The sequence below is a fragment of the Lactuca serriola genome, chromosome 5 (genome assembly GCF_051521515.1).
Source record: "Lactuca serriola cultivar US96UC23 chromosome 5, Lser_US96UC23_V15, whole genome shotgun sequence".
In the NCBI taxonomy this organism is placed as follows: Eukaryota; Viridiplantae; Streptophyta; class Magnoliopsida; order Asterales; family Asteraceae; genus Lactuca; species Lactuca serriola.
The window spans coordinates 260,756,120-260,772,408 of NC_136412.1; the positions used below are offsets into that span (position 1 = coordinate 260,756,120).

Below are 16,289 nucleotides of genomic sequence, written 5' to 3' on the forward strand. Positions count from 1 at the left end.
ATTTTTTGCAATCCCATTAATTTGTATTGTTTAGTTCTCTTCTCAAATCTCTGGATACATTCAGTCTACTCTCAAATTTGTCCGGTATACTTGTGATATTTCATATTTCCATACCTTGATTATTCAATTTTTTCGTATTTAAAAGAATGACATCTATTGTAAATGTATCACACTCTTCTGCAACCAATGTAACCAAGAAATGTGGTAATTTCTTTAAAGAACAAAGAATACTGCATTGGTATTGACCCAAGTCGAGCAACAATGGCTGCAATGCGTTGTTTGGACATATAGGGCCAAATTGGTATGAGAATTAATGACAAAGTGTGATCTAAGAAAGCTTGTTATTCGACCACTTTGACAAGTCATGTTTAACAAAGCTAATCGAAACAACCCTTGAGCTGTGTTGTTGTCATATAAGTCGTTCTACCCTTAAAATAAATGCAATTAAAATGTAGAACATTCTGAGTTGTCTCCCGTTATGAACTCAATTGTAACCCTACTCCCGAGTTGTAGCAAAGAAAATAAGGAGAGAAAAGAAGAGAAAAGAAAAGAAAAAGAAATTAGTCTTTTGAGCTCTCGAGTTGGAGAGAAATGGAAGGAAAATTAAACATTTTTATCTTTCTTTCCAAATCGGAAGGAAAATTAAGAGGGAAAGCGATCATTCAATTTCCTTCCACTTCATTCCTTTAATGCAACTCGGGAGCATCAATTTCTCTTACCACCAATTTCCTTTCTTTTCTCTCCTTAAGTTGAACTCGGGAGCAGGGTGTAAATGCTAGCAGCGTAGTAGTTTTAGTTGAAAACATAGCCTAAAATACATGTTTAGTTGAAGAGGCTTTTCAAAAAAAAAATCTACCTATAAATTTTATCAGATTAATCGACTGTTATTCAACTAAATATGGTTCCAACAGTATTACAGTACATGACGGGCTTGAACATTATCTATCGACAACTGTAATGACGATAGAATTAAACTTTATACTAAGGGGGTGTTTGGATTAGCTTATTAGCTTATTACTTATTAGCTTATTTGTGGTGGGAATAAACAATAAGCAATAAGCATGGGGAGTGATGCTTATTAAAATTAGCTTATTTAGCTTAATAAGCTGGATTTTATCCAAACACTCAAAGTTAGCTTATTGTGGGAATAAGCAATAAGCATCTCTTTTTTTTCCTATCCAAACACCCCTTAATACTTTACAAAATGAAGCTAGTAAACAACTAAAACCTTGATAGCGAATTAAGAAATTATATTGGAACTAATTTTTTTAGCACATGTGCCCCGACAAATTTAGAAATTTATGTATTTTGCCTTGGCGAAATCAAAAAATGAACTATAATTTCTTGACTCTTGTTGTAGCTGTCATAAATGGATTTTCTAATAATATTTTGTTGCATTTATTGTTTGAACTTTTTGTTCAATTTCCTCTTCAAACGAAACTATATCTTGTGCAAATGCTTACAAATTTCTAAATTATTTTATTAAAATATAGGTTTTCTAATAATATTATTTTCATATGTTGTATACTTGGTTCATCCTACTTTTCAGTTTTCATATATTTCATTAGGATGAGATTCAATCAGTTTTCATATATTTCATTAGGATGAGGTTCAATAGAGAACCATAATTAACCAAGGAATCAATCTTTTTTTTAACTTTTAGAACTTATTTTTTATCAAAAAAAAAAAAACTAAAAATACAGAAATTCATAACTTTTTATCCTTTTTCCAATGATATAAAATTCGATTTTTTTTTTATGTCAAATTCACAATGTGAATCTTCGAAAATTCACAACGTGAATCCGGATTCACACGGTGAATCCAAAAAAATATTTTTCACATTCACAATGTTAATATATGAATTTAGATATTGAAAAAAAAGATTTAGTTCCTTGAAGAACCCATTATTCGGGTTACTAATAAAAAGTTCGTGTGGTTAAAAGTTATATAATTCAGCTTCTAATTTGACATCATTTACCATATTCATTTCACATTTCACAATTCACAATTCACAGTTACAACTTCCAAATCAAAAGTTTCAAACTTTTTGCTCAAAAACCCCATCATCTACGTTCTACAACTACCATTATCTCTATACAACTACCATATGTAAAAAGTAAAACACCATCTCTTTAATCCACCAAATCCCACGAATTTCCATTATCAAAAAATGAAGAAAAATTCATTCCATTTCCATTTCCATCCCATTCCTCATTCACTATCTCTTCATCTTCCACATCCAACGGTTCAGGGAACACATCCTTTGAGTTTGAGTGCCTTCTAATCGACAAACACCGACCCCGCCGGGACCCACTTCCCCTACCTCCTTCACCACCTCCCGCCACATCACCCGATCTAAACCGCCAGCTGGCATTCCCATTCACAGAACGCCTACACGAATCCACTCTAACTCTACCTAACCTCTTCTGTTCTTCCACTACAATTTTCAAAGGATTTTCCAAAGCTTTCAGTACAAATCTCATAACAGGTCTTCTTGAAGGTTTCGGATGAAGACAAGATTTAGCAATAACAGCCATAACCCATACTTCTTTTAGCAAATCCTCATCTACCATCAATGTTGGATCCATTATATTTGTCACAAGTTCTTTATTGTATACACTGACATAAGGAATCATATTTTTCAATAAGTTTTTAGTGATTGAATCACTTGATGCACTAATTCCGATTTTGCCCGTTACAAGCTCCATCAATACCTTTCCAAAACAGTAAACATCGTATGCACATGTCGCCCTTACACCTTCTTCAGATGTCCTAAACAAATGCAAGAAAAAAAATTTCTGTTAAAAGTTAAAACCCTCCGTTTTTTTGTTAATCATTAAAATCAAAGTATGTTTAATTAGAAATTTACTTATGTAATGGTAGAAATCTTGTGATCCTGTTTGAATGGATATTGTGTTCTTGGATACAAGCCTTGCTTACGCTTCCTAATCGCACTTCATATTTATCATCAAGGAGTATACTGCTAGCTTGAATGTCTCTTCAAGTAACAAAAATAAATAAAGTTAGGAATTAATGTTAAAAAAGGTATGGACTATGGAATGCAAATAAAGATAAGATTCACAATTTAGATAATTACTAAAGAAAGGATGTTTAGAATACCTGTGAACAAGGGGTGGAACACATTCATGATGCAGATAAGAAAGAATTTCAGCAGTTCCAATTGCAATTTTCAACCTTGTAATCCAATCCAATGACTTTAATCTATCATTATCCATACTATTTTTCATGTATAAAGAACTTGACAAATCCCCTTTTGGCATATATTTGTAAACTATAAACTTTTCCTTCTCTTTCTCCAAGCAATGTCCTAATAGAGGAACCAATCGTGGATGAGAAACTTTACTAAAGAAATCCAACTCCACCATACAACTCTTCTTTCCCAAATGCACATCAAATCTTTTAACAATTATATTCACCCCATTCTCCAAAATACCCTTGAAAATGTCACAACAATGCCCACTTTTTATAAGATTTGCATCATTAAACTCACTAGTGGCCACAAGAATCTTCTCAAAAGCAATCACTTCTCCAATCCCTGAAAGGTTCAAACCAAATGAATTTACCAAAACGCCCCCCAAACCATTTCCTATTTGATTCATTTTCCTTCTCTTCCAGCATAGAATCATTGGAATCATGAAAATCACAAAGGGTATAATGAGACCAATACAACCCAATATAACTGCTGATATAAACTTTTTGTGGTTGGTTTTATGGTCATGTATGGGATTATGGGGCAATGTGCCATTTGGAAGTCCAAAGTTATGGAAGGGTAATCCTGTCATAGAATAAAAAGCTGCACATTGTTTCAGAGTCCTTTGACTTGACCAATTACGAAAGCAGTTTTTATCTAAAGAAGCAATATCTCGTGCATAATATGGTATTCTTCCTTGCAAGAAATTGTAACATAGATCGATGTAACTAACCCTCCTAAGTATAGATGTCAATATCCCATAAAACATATTATGAGAGAGATTGAAAACTGCCATGGTGACGTTAGGGTTCAAGCTACGATTTGGTAGAGATCCCATAAAGTTATTATCAGATGCATCAAGAAAAGTCAAAGCAGGTAGTGAACATAATGCATCTGGAAGATCACCTGTGAAGTTATTGTTGCGAATCATCATTCTCTTTAAATTCTTCAAATTTCCAAATTCTGAGGGAACAGTCCCAGAAAGCGAATTTGAACTCAGATCAAGGACAATTAAACTAGCAAGATTACTGAGTTGAGTGGGGATTGAACCAGTAAGTGAGTTTCTGGATAGATCAAGAACTGAAAGCTGTGATAACAGACTCATAGTAGATGGAATTGTACCATTAAGAGTGTTACTAGATAAATACAATTCACTAAGATTAGACAGATTGCCGATACTGGAAGGAATAGCACCAGAGATTTCACAAGAACTAAGATCAAGAAACTTAAGGGTTTGAAGATGAAGCCCTAACCAATTCGGTATTGAACCTGGAAGTGAGAATCCTGAGGCATTAAACGAAGTCAATTTGGTGAAATTGGCAAGAGCATCAACTGAAAATTTAGGGTTTCGACTCCCAAGTGGGGTTCTCTTAAACCCTGAAATGTTGATCCCAACAATATGACCACCTTGACATAGAAGACCGATCCAAGTTAAGCACGGGTCGGGTTTTATAGGCCATTCTATGGCTCTTAAACCTAATGATGCTCTGAGTTGGAGCAGAGCAGCCCGTTCTGCGGTTGAATTCAGCGGGAGAGACTGGTGTTGCTGTTGAAATGTACTTCGAAAGAACAAGAAGACCAGTAGAAGCAAATTACACTTCATGATTATGATCTCAACTGAGCAAGCAATTGTTTGTTCATGCACATTAACCTTTTTCTTGAATGTAATACACGCATAAACAGTAAAATTGAGTAGCGAAATTAGCGATTCTCCATGATTATACTCCCAAACACATTGCTCTTACCTTTGAATTATTCGAAATACAATTTGAATCTTCGATTCTGCTGGGAAGATTGGAAGAACCAACAATCGCTTCACTTTTCTATGGTTGACAAAAATGAGAGTTTTACGAACTAAAGAATCGAAGCGACGAAAAACCACAAACGAGAGAGAGAGAGAGAGAGAGAGAGAGAGAGAGAGAGAGAGAGATTTTGCAGAGGAAAAGCAATTTTAAAAAACTCGGCTAGCGAACAAAAATTGGACAAACTATTTAAAATAAGATGTTTAAAAAAGATTTATTATCTCGTATAAACGATTATTATGAAAATAATAACGATTACTTTGATAATAATAATAACCAACATATAAGTTTTTTTAAAAATCACAATGTTCGGAATACAGCATTCCAGAGTAATATTATTCATTTCGGAGCATCTATTCTGGAATATATCTCCGTACATTCCGGATTTCGAACTACGGTAGTCAACATCGTACATATACGTGACATTATAGAAGCATGGACACACATTCCACCCTTCAGAAAAACAACATTTTTCATCCTATATATAAAAATGGTATCTAAGGGTATTAGTCATTTACTTCAAATCATCCTTAATTATCTATTATAACTACTTCAAGATGAGTTTCCATGAAATAAAGTTTTACCAACCTGTTTGTTTACTTAAACAATCTTCGACGAACCAACTCTCATAGTTACACCAACATCAAAACGGATATGATGGATCGTTTCCAACTCTGTTTTGTGGCTATTAGATGTGTGGTAAATGATATATATATATATATATATATATATATATATATATATATATACACAACTAATTGTTTTGTCCCACCCCAAAAAAAAAGTTTCATGCATTCATAGGTTACTTGTTGTCTGTCATCTTTATAAGTAATGTCTGTCTAAGAGATAACTACCTAAAAACAATATTTGTAGCGGTTTCTGTGGACAGAAACAACCAGACTCTGCCTATAGCATTAGGTATCGACATGACAAATAATGTTGACTCTTGAACCTGTTTCATGATGATGTTGAAGGAAGATCTCAAAGGGGATAGGGGAGTATCATTCATAACTAATATGGACGGTGCCATTAGTTATGTCAGGTATTATGTAACATCCTGTATCGAATCGATTCCTAGTCAGAGGCTGTAGCCTGAAGATCGGTCATCATAAGGATTAGGGTTTTTGAAAAGGTAGGATCTAGGCCCATTTGGGTGTGGATGATGTACTAGAAGTGATTCGGGTGTTCGGTTCGTGTTTTGGAGCCTAGGGGTATTTCGATAAAGTGTCAGTTGGGCTTTCATGGAAAATGGAATTTTTTTTGGAAGGTCTTAAGAAAGGTATGAATTGATAGAAGTGTAGGGCTTCTCGTTACCTTTCCGTTGATATAAGGATCGTCGGAATCAGGCTTATAATGAAGAAATTATGGCCTTCGGAAGTTTCGTGGTTTTCAGGCTTAGCCGAGTACACGGGGCGTACACAAAGCATACACATGGCATACTAGTGAAGAAGGTAGTACGCGGGGCGTACCTTGGAGTACGTTGGGCGTACTGACCAGGATGGTCGCGAATGTTCCCCGGAGTACGCTGGGCGTATGCCAGTCAGATCAGAACCCTATTTTAGGGTCTTGGACCCTATTTAAGCTCCTTATCTTATAACCTAACCATAATATCTTCAACCTCCACCCTTTAAAACCCTAGAAATCGTCCTTAATCATTCATGGTGGCATTTTGAGCTTATGGAGTCCATTTTTGGAGTGTTTAGACCATTTCAAGGAGGTAGAGTTTGATGTTCAAAGATGGGGATCAAGGAGAAGCTTATGGATCTGGCTTTTGTGACTCATTGTTAGCTTGATGAAAGTATAAAGCTCTGAACTTGACCATGATGGGTTTTGAGCATTCTAACACTTCCTAAGTGTACATGCAACCCTAATAAACCTTGGATCTATGTTTGTCTAAGATTCATGAAAAATTGATTTCCAAGGTTCATGATCCTATCTAGCATACATGGGGAACATTTTAACTTAAATGAAAGATAGAATAACATACCTTGTTGTTGTTTTGATTCCTTGAAACCTTGTGAGTCTATCACCCCAAGTGTGACGCCTCAAATGCTTCACACAACACCAAATGCTATGGAGTAAACTTGGAGAGAAAGTATAACACTCTAAAATCGGCTCTAGCCCTCAAGAATGCATGTCTAGCCGATTTTGGGAGAAACATGAGCTTTATATAGTGTGTTGCATTAGGTAAACCCTAATGTAACATGACTCTTCATTTCCATGATCCATGGATTAACTCCATGGAGCATCCTATGGGTGGAACCCAACTTGATAATCCATGGAGCATCCTATGGGTGGAACCCAACTTGATAATCCATGGATCCTCTTAGCCCACTATATAAGTTATGGATGATTTACATAATCAACCCATATATTTAATTAGTTATCTTTTTTATCACTTAATTAATTCTAGATTAATTCTTGATCAAACTAATTAAATAATATTATTAATATATTAGAACTTATAATATATTAATAAATCGTAAGTGTTATTTCTCTCATTTAGTTTATCCAATGCTTGGTGCCATGCAGCACAAATGGACCATGTCGGGTCGGGTCAAGTACATACCAGAAATAGTTATAGACTTAGACACCTTATCCAACAGTCTCTCACTTGGATAAGTCTAATAACTATATCTGCAAGTATGACTTCAGGAACCGATCGACAATCGTAGCTCTTTCAAGGTCTCTCGGAACTGAGAAGATGTTGATACGCCATTTAAGATAACTGATCATATAATCCTCTGTTATAGATATCAGCCGGACAAATACATGGAACAATGTCTTTCTTATTGTCTAGCAGATTGTTTCCCGATTTCCGACTTGTTTGACAAAGAACTTAATTGAACACATCAACTTGGTTCTGACCGGGCCCGACACATAGGTCAAAACAAAATCATCGAGGGGCCCAAATATCGGTTTCTAATCTAAGAAGGAACAGATAAACTTCGACTTATATGTTTGCTCTACTACTTGTTGAATTATACACAAAAGCATGTTTTTTAACATCGAGTTACCAATGTGTTTTCGTATAATCAATGCATAACCAACTCATAGGCAACAAATCATATCTCTAGGTTTGAAGACTTATATGATGTTACCGTCTCACGATCACTCGAGATAAATTCCATGAAGTGATACCAGTGAGCGTGGGTTGATTCCAATACTCAGATACTCAGAACTTATGAGTACTCATGAAGTGTTGTCCTAAAACTTGACACCTACAACCAACTTCATGACAGTCTTAGTTCATATCTACTCCCAACATATGACCGACTGTGGAAAATTTGAATAATATGTAAAACAAACATAATATTCTGGAAGCCAAAACATGCAAAAGAAATTATAGTAAATAATTGATAGAAGATAGCAACACTTTACTCATAAGAAAACACAACTTTTATTCATCATCAAATGTCAATTACACTTTACAAATTTCCAAAGTTATCTAACTACTAAAACTAATATCATCCTTTAGCCCTATGCTCCGAGCATGCTGAAGATGCTTAACCCAACTCAGTCCCTTCGTGAGGGGATTTGCTGGGTTCTCATCTGATGATACCCTCTTTGCCACGAGGATTCCTTCTTCTATGCGATGTCTGATAAAGTGATATTTTCTGTCGATGTGTCTGGATCTCCCGTGATCCCTTGGTTCTTTAGCTAAGGCAACAACACTTTCACTATCACAGAAAATTTTCATAGGCTCCTTTATAGCTGGTACAACCCCAAGGTCTCCAATGAAGTTCATCAGCCATATTGCCTCTTTTGCTGCCTCGCTCGTTGCTATATACTCTGATTCACAAGTGGAATCAGCCACTGTCTCTTGCTTGGAACTCTTCCAAGTGATTGCTCCTCCGTTTAGGGTAAAGACCCAGCCTGACTGAGAGCGGAAATTATCACTATCAGTCTGGAAGCCATCATCACTATACCCTACAACTCTCAAGTCATCACTCCCACTGAGGGTAAGGACCCAGTCCTTAGTCCTCCGTAGGTACTTGAGGATATTCTTTACCGTAGTCCAGTGTGCCTTGCCAAGGTTCCCCTGATACTTTCTAACCATGCTTAAAGCAAAGGCTACATCAGGTCGAGTACACATCATAGCATACATGATCGATCCTACAGCCGAAGCATAAGGTTCTCGACTCATTTCTGCTATCTCAGCCTCAGTACTCGAGCTTTGAGTCTTACTCAATCTTGCGTTACACTGAATAGGTAACTCAACTTTCTTGGAGTCATGCATGTTGAATCTCTTCAGCACCTTCTCCAAGTAAGTACTCTGACTAAGTCCAGTTAGTCTTTTACTCCAGTCTCTCAAGATCCTTATCCCTAGAATATAGGCAGCTTCTCCTAGGTCCTTCATAGAGAAACACTTCCCAAGCCAGGACTTAACTTCCTGCAGAGTTGGGATGTCATTTTCTATGAGTAGCATGTCATCCACATACAATACCAAAAAGCTAACTATACTCCCACTAGCCTTGACATATACACAAGATTCATCTTCACTCCTAGAAAAGCCAAACTCTTTGACTTTCTCATCAAAGAAAAGATTCCATCTGCGAGGTGCTTGCTTTAATCCATAAATGGATTTATCAAGCTTACATACTCTATTAGGGTACTTTGTATTGACAAAACCCTCTGGCTGACTCATGTAAACATCCTCAGCCAACTTTCCATTAAGGAAAGCGGTTTTGACATCCATTTTCCATATATCATAGTCATGAAATGCAGCTATGGCTAACATAACCCTAATAGACTTAATCTTGGCTACTGGAGAAAATGTCTCATCATAATCAACTCCCGGAGTTTGAGAGAAGCCCTTTGCAACCAGTCGTGCCTTATATGTGTGTACATTACCATCCATGTCGGTCTTCTTCTTGAAGATCCATTTGCACCCTACAGTCTTACGACCTGGTACATTCTCAACCAAGTTCCAAACTTCATTGTCATACATGGACTGTATCTCGCTGTCCATTGCCTCTTTCCACTTGGCTGACTCAAGGTCTGCCATGGCTTCCGCGTAACTGTTAGGTTCATCCAGCCCTACTAGTGTCGCATCACTAATAAGTGTATCACCTTCCGCAGTAATATGGAATCCATAGTAATGCTCAGGTGCATTCCTAACTCTCATGGAACGCCTTAGAGGTACAAACTCGTCAATTGGCTCAACAGGAGTTTCCTCCTCATGTTGAGTGCTAGGGTTTGAAGTTCCTTTACCACTTGACTCTTGAATTTCTTCAAGGTCAAATTGCCTCCCACTGTTTCCTTGGCTTATGAACTCTCTTTCTCGAAAGAAAGCCCTCTAGCTACAAAGACCACATTCTCACTAGGTCTGTAGAAGAGGTAACCAAAGGATTTCTGTGGGTAGCCGATGAAAATACACCTCTCACTTCGAGGTTCGAGCTTATCATGAGTCTCGCATCTCACGAAAGCCTCGCAACCCCAAATCTTGATGTGGTCTAGTTTTGGTACTTTTCCAGTCCACATCTCATGAGGAGTTTTGGCAACTTTCTTTATAAGGACTAGATTAAGGATATGGGCGGCAGTCTCTAAGGCATACCCCCAAAATAAGATTGGTAGCAAAGCTCGACTCATCATGGAACGAACCATATCCAACAAGGTTTGATTATGCCTCTCAGCCACACCATTCAATTGCGGTGTTCTGGGAGGTGTCAATTGTGAGACAATCCCACATTCCCTAAGATAGTCGAGGAACTCTGAACTAAGATACTCACCACCTCGATCGGATTGAAGCATCTTAATGTTCCTGCCCAATTGATTCTCGACTTCCTGTTTTTAAATTCTTTAAACCTTTCAAAATTCTCTAACTTATGCTTGGTTAAGTAGACATATCCATATCTACTATAATCATCATTAAAAGTCAAATAATAACGATTAGCATCCCTTGTGGCATGTTTGAAGGGTCCACACACATCCGTGTGTACGAGATCCAACAAACCTTCACCCCTCTCACAAGTACCAGTGAAGGGAGACTTTGTCATTTTTCCAAGTAAGCATGATTCGCAACTATCATCTGACTTCAGGTCAAAAGATTCCAAGACTCCATCCTTTTGGAGTTGGTCTATGCGTTTCTTGCTTATATGTCCAAGACGACAATGCCATAATGATGCTTTATCCAAGTTATTATCATTAACATAATCAATACACAATACATTATTTCCTAAGGGCTGATTATTTAGAAACCTGCTCATAACGATACTATTTGCTCACAGTATTCTTTTTTACGCAATTCTGTTGCTTTATTTATCCTACGGGTGGCAGCTAGTTTAATGGCACCGACATCTCATCTAGTCTGGATCGATTCCCTAAGAGCTTCTTCTCTAGCAGGCGATTTGGCCCATTTTATCTTTCCTGGTAATAAGGAAAGGCCTTTCCCTATCACGACCGCCTTCCTTTATTCAGAATTCACTCGTCTCAAAAGAAAGAGCTAGCGAACCACACCAATTCAAATGCTGTTTTTTTTACCTTCTCATAGAAAAATTCCACATATTTTCACATATAGGATTTACATATACAACATCACTTACATCATATATCACTGTCAAGAGGGAATTTCTTAGTATTTGGGTGATTTTTAGTTATTTCGATTCAAAAAATAAATAAATAAGAATTGGGTTGCGCCATATATATGAAAGAGTATACAATAATGATGTATTTTCCGAATCAAATACCATGGTCTAATAATCAAGCATTCTACCCTTCCACAACTGAGTACCTTGTCCCTGGACCTGTGATCACTCGGCTCAAGTAGTATACTGGGCATTCCTTCCTATCGCAATGCCCCACGAGAAGTAGAAGTGAGATAAAGCTGCAAGGGATTGGCGGATCTAAGCATTGGCTAGGTAAGCGCCCTGTAGTAAGAGGGATTTCCCAACGGAAAGGCTTTGTCGAACCCTCTTACGTTAACCTACCTTCTTGCCAGCGAAATAAAATTTGAGGTCGCGCATTCAATGACTGCTCTAGAGCCGACTTATTCGGGCATTTCCAACGCTGTGAATAGAAAGAGATTTTTACCCTTATCTCTCCCCATATCTGTCTATTTCGACCAAGCGAATAAAGCCGGTGGCTGCTGCTCTACTATATAAGTACCATGCATGAGGAAAGGATCTCGCGTGGTAAAGCATCTTGACGCTCAATAGACGTAGTTGACTATAGACCTTCACGAGTTACTTATCATCACCCGAAAATCACAAATCTTTACCAAGTGCCAGAGATTGGTTTGGAACTTTCTTGAAGCATCAAGCTTGGCATCCCAAAGCCAGCGTAGTCCAGGCGAACTCAATAATCCGATTTTCAAAACTGTACCCAGCCAGCCTATCCCATATCGGGCACTTATCAACGATCGACGTGACATGAGTCAAAAGACAAGGCTTCTAGTTCTGTAGGAATCAATCCACTGTCTCGTTGCCAATTAGAGTAGAGCCAAAGTCATCTATCGCGATGAATTGTTACAATGTGTGCCTCCTTCTGGGGAAGCGCGACGGGACTAAGGGACTGTGGGAATAGTGAAAGCCGTGATTCAAAGATATTGGCCAGTCAAAAGGAAGAAGGTGAAAGACCACAAAAGTATTCCCCCTAAAGCTCTGCAAAGGCCTTTTGGAGATTGACGTTTTTTTTGAATTCGTATCCGTTGGCAGGGACCATCCTTTTGTTGCGGCATGCTCCTCAGATTTATGGATTCACAGGGGGCCTCAGGCCCTACTTAGTAGACTGGCAATGACAAAGGCTTGCGAAACTAAGTAGGGCCTTTTGAATTGAATCTTAAGTAGTCTACCAGTGGTGCAAAGTTAATTGCCCCAATGCAGCCCCGTCATCAGTAGCTAAAACCAAAGTCAGCCCTCCCCCATAAGGCCTTCCGCTTGTCACGAAAGATTATGCCTTGAAGAATGAACGACTGAAAGATCAAACTCCAGTGCACTCCTGGAAACTAGAATGCAGCAAGTTCACGCCTTAGCATAAGATTCCTAAGGCACAAGCACTTCCTTCTTTCTCAGGGAGTGGATTCTTCCTCTCCCGAGTTGAGTTAAGATTCTACTAAGATGGTAAAGGATGTTAATGTCACCTAGATCATTCCTTTGGGAAGAACCAATCAAAGAATTTCTTTATATCCATTCTAAGCGTTCTATTTCGTATGGTATTTCGTACGAATAAAGGATACATGGGTAGCTTACAAAATCTATTTTTTTTAATTGTCTTTCTTTTTTTCTATTAAAAAAAAGATGATTAAAACTAATCAAATAAAAATACTTCGAATCAATGAATATATGAAAATTTCTTAGTAATGGCTAATGGCTGCTCGCGTGATTTGGAATAGAGTAATAGTACTATCTAAAAAACATGAAGCAGCTCCATCTAATAACTTTTAATTGAGATCTGAAATATACTAGGTTGCACAAAAAGTAGTTTTTGTATCAATCTAAAGTCAGAAAGGGTTTTATAAGATCCAAAAGGTCCGTTGAGCGCCTCATGGCTATGTCATAATAGATCTGAACACTTGCCCCGGATCGACTTCCAGGTCATAATTGCTCTAGTGAATAACTAAAGAAAATAGATAGATGGGAGATAGAAAACTAGAAGAGAAAGAAACTAATTATATAATAGAAATATCTCTATGAGATTCACTAATTATTTGACTTATCTACAACAGATACAGTTTCATACACACCATCACAAGGTAATGCTTTAAAATAAAGAACATTATTAAAGAAATCATTAATCGAACCAACTTCATTATCAAATGAAAAGAAAAAACCTTGTTTATACAATGCATGAAAGGAAATAATATTTCTTGCCATTTCTGGCAAGTAACAACATTTATTCAAATCTAAACTAAACCTACTACGTAGCGATAAAGTATAAACTCTGATCTTGGTGATAGGTAAAGCTTTCCTATTCCCCATGCTCAAGTTTATTCTTCCATGCTCCACATTCTCACTTCTTCTTAGTCCCTGTAAATTAGAACAGATATGAATACCACAACCGGTATCAAGGACCTAAGAGTTAGAATAGGGTGATTTATTAGATATGATAGTGTAAATACCTGCATGGTTGGGTTTAACTTTCCCATCCTTCACATCTTGCTGGTACTTTGGGCAGTTCCACTTCCAATGAGCCTTTTCATGGCAATAGAAGCATTCAGCCTCTTTTGGGTCAGCAGAAGGAGTGACGAAACCTTTCTTGGTTCCATTTGAAGAGGAGCCTTCAAGGGTCTTACCCTTGGTACCCTTCGAGGGGATCTTCCTCTTCTTACCTTCCCTTTCCTGATTGCCAAGACAGGGGCGGAGTTGATAGGAGTAGGAGTAACAACGTACTTACCCTTAAGACCACTTTCCGCGGTCTTTAGGAGTCCTTGAAGTCTACTGAGTGTGACCTCTTCTTTATTCATGTGATATGTCATGCGGAATTGATCATAGCACGAGGGCAAGGAGTGCAAAATGATATCTGTTGCAAGCTCCTCGGGAAGTTCACATTAAGCTTCAACAGACGGTTCACAAATCTTTTCATTTTCTGCATGTGGCCCGTGATGGGTTCACCATCCTTCATTCGGGTTGTTATCATGGAGGAGATGATTTCATACCTCTTTTGTCAGGAACTCTGATGGTATGTTTCCATCAAGTCTTGGTGCATTTCAAAAGGGTAGAAGTCCTCATAGGACTTTTGGAGTTCTTCTGTCATGGTGGCCATCATGATACATGCCACTTTGGTGGCATCCCTTTCATGTGCCCGAAAGTCAGCGATCTCATGGGGAGTTGCAGTGGTCTCATCAATCTCTTTATGCTCCTTATCGAGGACATATTCCTTGTCCTCATAACGGGTAATCATCCTGATATTTCTGATCCATTCATTGAAGTTGGATCCATCAAAAGTGACTTTCCCACACAAGTTCATAAGGGTAAAGGAGCCAATAGGATTAGAGCCAGAAGCAACATTGTTTGAAGACATCTGAGTAAGAAGAAAGACAAGATTAGTTTAGATATTCATTTAGTCCTTAATAAAACACCCAAATGTATTATTAAGGCTATGACCCAATCACAATATATTATACTTAGAAGATGTATGTTGTAATCTAAGTAATAATATATTTGAAAGGTAGGTGAATGAAGATTCACCAATTTCCACCAAAAACGAAATATTAATATATTAAGTTTTTAATTTGGTTCTTAGAAATTCCTAGATTCTTTTGAGATTCAATGAACTTTTCAAAGGCATGTTTCAATCTCGAGTGTGCCCTCCAAGTTTTGTGACTGGGATACCGGGGATCACAAAACGAGGTGTGAAGTAACCATGCAAATCACTTGGTACCCTCAATGTTTATTACTCAATCGATGTGTCGGTTAACCACCCGCACTCCACCGACCTATAATAAACTTTAAGACACCATTTACCTACCTTGTTAAGTTCAAGTTAGTGTGCCGGTTAACCACACACGCTCCACTAACGACTTAAACAAAGTGTAGAGTGTAATTTCATGGATTAGCACCTTATTCACATTTTCCTAAAGTAACTAAGATTGGGAATTTAATAAAACATTTAGTTATTTTATAATATTCATTATACTTTTAATGAGAATTTATAAGTCCTTGTCCTACCCGTTCGGCTAACGACCCTCCACCGATTAAGGAAGCGGTGGATGAGAGTGGACACCCATTAAGTTGCTATTTTATAGGCAACAACCTTATACCCCCCTTATAGATCGGCTTCGTGAATGAGGCGTACTAGTGGTAAGACGACTTGATCTTATACATATATATTATTAACTTATAATATTATAAAGTATAAGGGTTGAATTTTAACTTTTAAAATTCTAAGGGTTGGAACTAAAGTTTTAATCATGACTTTACTTGTTCCAAAACTTGAGGGCAAGTTTTGTAAACTTTCAAAACTTTTCATTTCTTATAACTTATGAATTAATTGAGTATTAAAAATGAAGACTCTTCATTTTTATAACCCTTGTGTTCTTTTAATGGCTTTTATTAGAGTGTGACCTTTGGTTTTCCATAACTTGAGGACAAGTTATGGACTCCATTAAAACACATAATGATCATGAATTAAACTACCAAGTAGGTTACAAACAATTCCTATGATCATCTAATCTTCATAAGTTCAAGAACATGAATATGATCAATTTCAAGAATCATAAATTACACTTAAAACTTGTAATTTTGATAATTGTCATTGTAAATGGATTATAACAACCATTACACCAACTAAAACAAGGTTTAAAACATCAAATCAGTTTAGGGTAATGTTTCTAGTCC

At 37.2% G+C, this 16,289-nt stretch overlaps 1 protein-coding gene across 1 annotated transcript; it reads right to left on the reverse strand.

The window, feature by feature from the left end:
* Positions 1-1,963: 1,963 nt before the first annotated feature.
* LOC145054151 (putative LRR receptor-like serine/threonine-protein kinase At2g16250) lies at positions 1,964-5,119 on the reverse strand. Its single transcript, XM_079002295.1, has 3 exons — positions 3,121-5,119; positions 2,870-2,998; positions 1,964-2,772 (listed from the first exon to the last, which is right to left on the reverse strand). Exons 1-3 carry the CDS (start codon positions 4,812-4,814, stop codon positions 2,133-2,135), a joined length of 2,463 nt encoding a protein of 820 aa, XP_078858421.1. The 5' UTR covers positions 4,815-5,119; the 3' UTR covers positions 1,964-2,132.
* Positions 5,120-16,289: the final 11,170 nt, after the last annotated feature.

Excerpts from the sequence above, each read along its gene's own strand:
- LOC145054151 (XM_079002295.1), bottom strand. The coding sequence starts at position 4,814 with ATGAAGTGTAATTTGCTTCTACTGGTCTTCTTGTTCTTTCGAAGTACA. Across the intron at positions 2,999-3,120 it reads GTTCCACCCCTTGTTCACAG|AGACATTCAAGCTAGCAGTA; the intron begins GTATTCTAAACA and ends TGTTACTTGAAG. Across the intron at positions 2,773-2,869 it reads AGATTTCTACCATTACATAA|GACATCTGAAGAAGGTGTAA; the intron begins GTAAATTTCTAA and ends GCATTTGTTTAG.